The sequence below is a fragment of the Triticum dicoccoides genome, chromosome 7B, assembly GCF_002162155.2.
Source record: "Triticum dicoccoides isolate Atlit2015 ecotype Zavitan chromosome 7B, WEW_v2.0, whole genome shotgun sequence".
Lineage (NCBI taxonomy): Eukaryota > Viridiplantae > Streptophyta > Magnoliopsida > Poales > Poaceae > Triticum > Triticum dicoccoides.
Genome location: NC_041393.1, coordinates 32,638,895 through 32,646,476, shown reverse-complemented (window position 1 = coordinate 32,646,476; position 7,582 = coordinate 32,638,895). Strand labels below are relative to the sequence as shown.

The 7,582-nt window shown below is 42.5% G+C and overlaps 1 protein-coding gene across 7 annotated transcripts; it reads right to left on the bottom strand.

The window, feature by feature from the left end:
- Positions 1-648: 648 nt before the first annotated feature.
- LOC119341384 lies at positions 649-4,260 on the bottom strand. Of its 7 annotated transcripts, none has more exons than XR_005165066.1 (9): positions 4,046-4,260; positions 3,635-3,923; positions 3,345-3,383; positions 2,918-3,192; positions 2,654-2,818; positions 2,470-2,552; positions 1,972-2,380; positions 1,298-1,576; positions 649-1,198 (listed from the first exon to the last, which is right to left on the bottom strand). XR_005165066.1 is itself a non-coding variant. In XM_037613260.1 (7 exons), exons 3-6 carry the CDS (start codon positions 3,072-3,074, stop codon positions 1,535-1,537), a joined length of 378 nt encoding a protein of 125 aa, XP_037469157.1. In that variant the 5' UTR covers positions 3,075-3,192; positions 3,635-3,923; positions 4,046-4,260; the 3' UTR covers positions 649-1,198; positions 1,298-1,534. The 7 variants fall into 7 exon arrangements, 1 of the variants encoding a protein (XP_037469157.1); XR_005165068.1 differs by lacking the exon at positions 3,345-3,383 and having other exon boundaries at positions 1,298-1,363; positions 1,458-1,576; XR_005165067.1 differs by lacking the exon at positions 3,345-3,383 and having other exon boundaries at positions 2,654-2,821.
- Positions 4,261-7,582: the final 3,322 nt, after the last annotated feature.

Sequence of the window (7,582 nt, the reverse complement as noted above, 5' to 3'; positions counted from 1 at the left end):
AAAAATCATTAAAATTCTATGAACAAAATTACAACAGAAAAAAATCATAAAAATTTGACATATTCGATCTTTGCATATATATGAACATACAAACATGTATATTCAACAATAATATCACCAAAAAAATCTATTAACAAAAAAAACTAACACAATATGAATTCTTTGGTAAGGATGTATACAACTTCATCTTCACAAGGCTATTTCAAAACTAACATGTTACAAATCGGAAATGCAATTCGGCTCCCAGGTCCAGATGATCCTGAAATCTGGACCGCTCCTTCTCATCATGATGCGTGCCTTGATGTGTATTCCACATCGTATTTGGACTGCAGTGCATTTCCTGTGAATCCCCAATGGCCCACGTACAGTTGCCAATAAATGCTGTCTCCCGTTAAACAGGCGCTGGTACAGACGGACGATAACCAGCTGTTCCACCTCACGCTTCCTTGGTGCTAGTCCGCCCCAGTTCCTTGCTTCAAATTTTGAAATTAAAAAATGTGGGGCACACATGTCACATCAAGCAGGGCAGGCATCACACTGGCAATTACTCACCGCATTTGCATGCCCCCACCAAAACATCATGGAATAAAAAAAAAATCATGCTAAGTGCATTCAAACAAGATTGGGGTCCGTCAAGAACACAGATTATAACACACTTCCCAAAAATGAGACTCAGTGACCCAAACTAGAATAAACAAAGAAAAAAAATCAAGTCTATATCTGCTGCCCTAACACGGGCAGTTTGCAATACGACACACTCATATTCTAAGTAAAACACTACAATTCAAAATATGCATGTTTTCATTCCAGTACTTGCATGCTTCAGTTTAGAAAACTTCACACGTTTTTTCAGAACTACACCTCCCCTACTCTAGCTTGTACAAGAAATTTCTAAATTTCTACTGTCAGTCTATCATTCAGTCACAATGAAGAACCCCCAAACCTCACAGTCAATTCCACCAGGCAAAGTTTATCCGTGTTGGCTTTCATCCAGCTAGGCGCCTGTTGATCCATCCTCCTCGTCGATTGAGCCAGCGCTTCATCATCATCGTGAATCACAGCTAACTGCTCGCCACCAATTGCATCTCCGACTGCAGCGACAGACGAGGCGTGCCCATTGTCAGCTGCGCGAAGCAATCGAATCATGGCTTGGCACTCGCACCAACAGGACCTGCTGTTTTCTGATTTTTGGCTTCCCCTATAATTAGAACAGACAATACATCGTTAAACAGCAGAACCCCATATGCACCAACAGGAAATTTAGTTACCACTTCAGATTTTTTTAAAGAACACTTACAGAGCATCCACAGACGACTTCCTGCATACACTTTGTCTTCTCAACGTAAACCTACTTTCCCCATATCTGATGGCGAAACCATGCTTCCATGAATGAAGATTGTAAAAATCATAGGTTTCTCCCATAGAGTCTAATGTTAGCCCAATAGCACCGTGCTCACCCAACATATCTGCATACCCCTGAATCATTTGCTCCAGTGCACCAATTCTCCCCAGACACGGTGTCCGGTCCTGTAATTCAGCGGAGCAGAGAGTGCCGAGCCTGCTGGGACAGGGCGTCCTGTGATTTCAGAGGAGTGGAGAGTTAGCATACTCCATAAAATCTACTATATAAACTTAATCAAGCTCTGCAATGACATGATGAAATCTAATCTACGTCATATTCTACCTCTGAAAATTCTGTCGGCAATTAACAGACATGTTCATACACTGTCCATGACCTACAATCTAATATCAAATTATCAATATTCTAACTCTCTTGGACCAATGGCCTCTTACTCTAACTATGAAAATTCCATGAGCAGTGACACACTTGGTAAACAATGTGAGAATCTCTAATAGATGTAGAGACGTGTGTAAACCGAGGAATCTTCAGTCAATGATAGATCTGCTACTTCATGCCTGATCGATGACTCTTTACTGAAACATTGAAAACTATGTGTGCACTTGACATACATGTGTCATAGACCATGTGTAAAGTTGAATATGCTATGACATGTTCGCTCCATGGTGTCACACTATCATTACTGAGTAGTTTGGTTGCTGTCCTCGGCGAGATGCCTGGGCAAAAATGTTGCCTGGCTTGCACCTGAATTTTTGATTCTGCTCGCCTTGCCAGGCAGCCGGGACGCGTTGTTGTTTGGAGGGTGGCCTGAGCCTGAGAGGTCATCAGAGGATTAAAATAATATAAAAACTGATAAAGCAGCGAACACTGCAAACTCCTAGTTTAGCTCCATGCTGATGCTCCCCTTGGCCCAGGCGAACAAAACAGGATGCCTGGCAGGCTAACCATCTGCCTGGGCTGTCCAGGCCAGGTTCACTCTGTTTTTTCAGGGCATTAACCAAACAACACTCGGGCAGTTTTCTGGCAAAATCCAGGCCAGGCGTCAGCGAGCGTGGACGCAAACCAAACTGGCTCTACATACATTTAGACACAGCTTGAATTAAATGTACCTGAATTCTAATCCATGCAGTGGCCTTGTCTTTGCGAGCAGCTACCCCGAGTGGGTCCTCGCCTACATCATTAGCATCAATCTCTGCAGTTTCCACATCCCATTCCACACCAATTAGACTTTCTTTTGTTACAGACATGAAACATGCATCAGTACGTGTGCTGTTTTCGGTATTTAGGTCTTACCTTTCCTTTCGAGCTTCTTCTCTAGCTCTTGCATCAGTATGTGTGCTGTTTTCGGTATTTAGGTCTTACCTTTCCTTTCGAGCTTCTTCTCTAGCTCTCGGGCATATGCAGCTACATGAGGAGCTGTACTTATACTCATTCCTCCAGCAGTACTCCCGGGTGCACCTGCTAGAACAACTAATTGGTCAGCTTAGATGTCTAATGTACTCCAACCATGTGTTTTACTTCCCATGTGCTAAATGCTATGATCTCAAATTAACTAACCTGGCATTGCAAACATTGACCGCAGGCAAAAGGCAATATCATTGTCCGGCAGATCAACCTCCTCATCACTCTCACCATATGGGACTAGTGTTTGGATGCTGCCATCCATATCAGAAGAAAATATGCATGTTCGTGCAGCTCCAGAGGCACTGGCCATTGCGTGTGCAGCATGAAGATCACCCAGGATATGTTGAAGTTGCTCGGCTCTTCATCACCACCATCCCTTGTAGATCCACAGACATGAACAGGAGCAGCATCAAGCTCGTCGACCGAAGCTGCACACACGAGTCAAAACAAAACCTGAGTAAGACCATTGTGTCCCTATAAACTACACAGTGGGGAATGGAGCAACTGGTAATGTTAGTGAAACTGCCAAAACCATTGCCACAACCAGCTGTGTTCGCACGGGAGCAACTACCATGCATACCTTCAGCACTTGCAATGCGTGAGACGCTCCTACTTCTATCTGCATTTTTTTCATAGCTTTTACTTTGTTAGGCACTCACATATGCTAGTTGCAGAAAAAATGTATAGTCCGTATCGTACATGCTATCGCAGGCGACCTCCATTCCTTTTTTGCTCACTTAACCATGATCCAATAAAACCAACAAGCATTTTTTCCATGGTGAACAGTGCACCATACATCATACGAAATTCATCACAACTACGGTTGCAAGAGAAAAAAAAATCAGTTGTACAACAACAAAAACCAATTACCTTTTTGTCTATCCATGTGCTTGGGGATCCACCTTCCCAGTAGATTGAGCCGAGCCTCCATCGCCACTTTTCTGTTTGATCTTGAATCACAGCGTCATGGTCCCCATCAAGATGGCCTTCAACGCCGCCGGCAGCTACACTGGTTTCCTCGTCATACATAGCAGGACCACGGACTGCCCAGGTGAGCTAGCTCCACCCAAATCCACATACAACTGCCCCGCGAGATCCATTGGCCGTCTCTTCTTCCCCACGACCAACGCCACCAATCAACTCCATTAGTGTTGCCGCACTACAGGACTCATCAGGAAAGATGGATAACATGCGTGCGTTTAATCGAAGCTCTAAGCTTTTCCTGATGCTGGATTGCAAATAGGAACAAAGAACATTTTTGCACAAAAGGGATCTTTTTACCTGTCCACCGGAGAGACGGGGAAATCCATCGCCATGGCTGCGCCACCTCTAATCGGAGACCCACGCGAGTATAAAAGCAGTTCGGGAGAACGGGAGAAAGCCGACGAGGCGCCGCCGCCGCCGACGCCCATCGGCTCTGTTTTCCCCTCGATCCCCTTTCTATCAAACAGCGCCGAGGCTGCTGGATGGGTCCAGCAGACTCCCTGTACCGAACAGATGCACACGGCGCGGGCGCGCGGCTGTAACCCCAGACGGCTCCGCGCTTGCCACAGTTAACGGCGGCTCCGCGGACGTTTCCAACGGTCGACTGACGCGATACGTACAGATGTATTCCCCTATTATTTTGCTTCCGTATATCAGCTTAAAATATTCGCGGCACAGATCTCATAGCTCACCTGGACGGGCCAGATATCAGGTTCACCTGGACCTGGGAGCCAAAACGCCCCTCTCGTTACCAATGATGTACTTCGATTGTGCACACGTCTTTATGCGTAAACACAAAACAATAGCACATATCACTGCTCACTGGTACCGTTTTCATTGAAAAGTGGGGTGCGTATTCACATTAAATTGCTCTCTCCATCCGAGTGAACTCCCAAAGTTGTGTAAATTCTCAATGCATTATCATTTGTTGTGTTATCTCTATAAGCTGGGGAATCAACAAATGTACTCCCTCCGTTCTTGAATATAAGTCTTTTTAGATATTCCAAGGACTACATACGAAGAAAAATGAGTGAATCTACACTCTAAATTATGATGAAGAAAATTGTACATGATCATTTTCATATATGTCTAGTACATTGAGAAAATAGGATCCCTCAACAAAACAACAATGAATGTAAAATGAAAAACATTTAGCCCATTCACTACTCACAGGAGGCATAATCTCTATGCCACAGAATATACCATCAATTATCATGGTCAAGGATAACACTATACAAACCCAACATTGAGATATATCCAAAGAATATAAGCCCCTCAGTGTATAAAAATCTGGGCAAAATATACACCTTTTGCGAGGAAACCATGTCCTAGATGAATAGTCTACAAACAGCACACAAGATTAAATGTGTCATAAATATGTAGAATTGTTATAGCTCCTGTTCGGCGCGTGTAGGGTGCAGGTCTATCGGGGCCAAGAAAAGGCTTCACTGCTCTCTATTTGCAAACAAAATTTTAAAACAATCTTTCAAAAAGTAGTTGCACATTCATGGCTGATCAGGCAGAAATGAATGATTGAGATGGACCTAAAATAACAAAACTCAAATTTTTGAATGATTGGTAATGCGGCCCGTAATCAGAATAACATAGGAGATAAAAACATACAAAACTCGATACCCTTTTAGGTACAAATGTCACCCGCTCCTTCCTCGGCAGCTTGGCGTCAATCTCATCACCCACGTTCACAAGAACAACTCCCATGTGCGACCAAACGTGACTCGTCTCCAGCCTGCAGGCGTGCAAGTGAGATGGATGATGACAAGCTCTTGCATGAGTAGTAGATGATCCTTATGAATTTTGTTCAAGTACCTAGTGTGCCAGCTTCATCTTGTTGTAACTCTTTAGAGTATACATACAGCAAAGACTGATTCAGGCTTTACCACATCAGTAGAATACAATTGCTAGATAGATTTTTTTTTGCATAACCAGTATATATATGGGTCATGCTTACTTCCCATAGCCATTCTTGCGCAGAAGCATGTTGGACATATCACCTGGAAGGCACATACATGCATGAATTATGACAGTCTGGGTATATCAGCTTTTAATACTTTTGCATATAAACATCTTACTACAGTAAAGTGTGCACCTAAGGTATAGGCGTATAGCTATAGGTGTTTCCAGTATAGAATATTTTGCTTTGCCATCAGCATGTTTGAATAACGGAACATCTCCAGTTAACTGTGCCAAGTCATCTTGAAAAATTACAGGGATCCTGAAGGAAAAAAGTGCCAAGTCCACACTGAGAAAATTCAACAATACACTCGAAATACTGATCTTTACCTAATATTAAAAGGAGGATTGTTTCTCCACTTTTTTTAGTCCATGGGCGTTTTTCGTGCGTCATCTGTTTTTTCGTCCGTCATACAATTTTTTCCGTTATACATAAAAAAATTGCTTCAAATCTAAAGTAATTTACATTACAAGAACTCGAACCCTGCCCGCTTAGTTAGAGCCCGCAAGCACCAGCCAGGCCACCGGTACAATACGATTTGGTCGCGAACATGCACGTAAGTAAAGCAAGCTCCTTTTTCTTCTCGGTATATTCAAAAGAAACTATATTAACAAGGCATTCCCTAGAATTATTTATACGCAAGAACGCAGACATTCGTTGAATATATGCATCACGCGAGCACCCATAATATACAAGTGCTTCTATATGCATCTTTTTTTCGGTGTTCATGTCTCATAACAAGTTTTCTTATGTATAAGTATATCATGCATGGACATGGGATAACTCATAATGCAACATAACAGTTAATGTCTCATAACAAGTTAGTTGTGCAATTTGATAGAGCTTTCCGAGAAGATTTCGCAAGAGAAAAATGTCCCAGGTTTGGAAAAAAATAATTAATATAATTATTCATGTTTCGGGTTTCAATTTTTGATTGATGAATCAGTCATAACGGTTAACCCAATATCACAGGCCCTTCTATCTCTCCACTACATATGTCTCGCATTAAGCGCAGACAATTAATTCACCATTGTCAGTGGAAAGCATATGACATAGTGGAGGTCAAAATAAAATAGAGAAGTTGCAAACCAAACAATCCATACATTTGTTAGCAGTTTAGCAAAAAGGAATTGGCTGAAAGTGCAATTATTTTTCATGTTAGGAAGAATTGATACTTATTTGGTTAGGGGAGTGCGATATTTTTTCTCCCCGTTGTAACGCACATGCATATGTGCTAGTGGATACTCATGGACAGAAGTTCTCTAGTCTAGTACGACCACAATAAAATATCTAGAGTATATTAGTCATTGACATATTAGAACCTCGCATGATATTAGTCAATTTTTAGTCACTGATTTTCAGGTTGTCTGCGTGGAAAAAGTACTACTATCTAAAATTCCTTCCATATGCTAATGCAGGGTTGGTCATTGCTCTACTTGTTTACGGGATTTAGACAAAAGCACACCATAGATGTTCCAGTTCTGAAAGACAAAGCTCGTCCACAGGTTGTATGGATGCCTAAAAATGTAGTAGTATAACAAATAAGACGTGCTCTATTCAAATAGTGTTGCCTAATAGAGAAGCTCATGCGCATGACTGATCAAACTGATCATGACATAATAGGGAAAGCACGCACCGTACATGGCTAGGATTTTCTTGTTCTTCAAGATCTGGCTGTCGACGACCGCCTTGAACACCCGGACGGTGGCACGCAGGCCGGTCACGGACTTAGAGCCGTTGGTACACCGGATCTGCCGCCGCAAAAAGAGACACCAAGTTCAGCAAGCCAAATGTTCATTTCTCTTCTATATACTACCACTAGTAGAAAAACACCTAATAGTCCCGGTTTGTGAGGGCCTTTA

Coding starts and splice junctions, on each gene's coding strand:
- LOC119341384 (XM_037613260.1), bottom strand. CDS start 3,074: ATGGCCAGTGCCTCTGGAGCTGCACGAACATGCATATTTTCTTCTGAT. Junction 2,819..2,917: donor GTCAATGTTTGCAATGCCAG/GTTAGTTAATTT, acceptor TTGTTCTAGCAG/GTGCACCCGGGAGTACTGCT. Junction 2,553..2,722: donor GAAGAAGCTCGAAAGGAAAG/GTAAGACCTAAA, acceptor TGGAAACTGCAG/AGATTGATGCTAATGATGTA.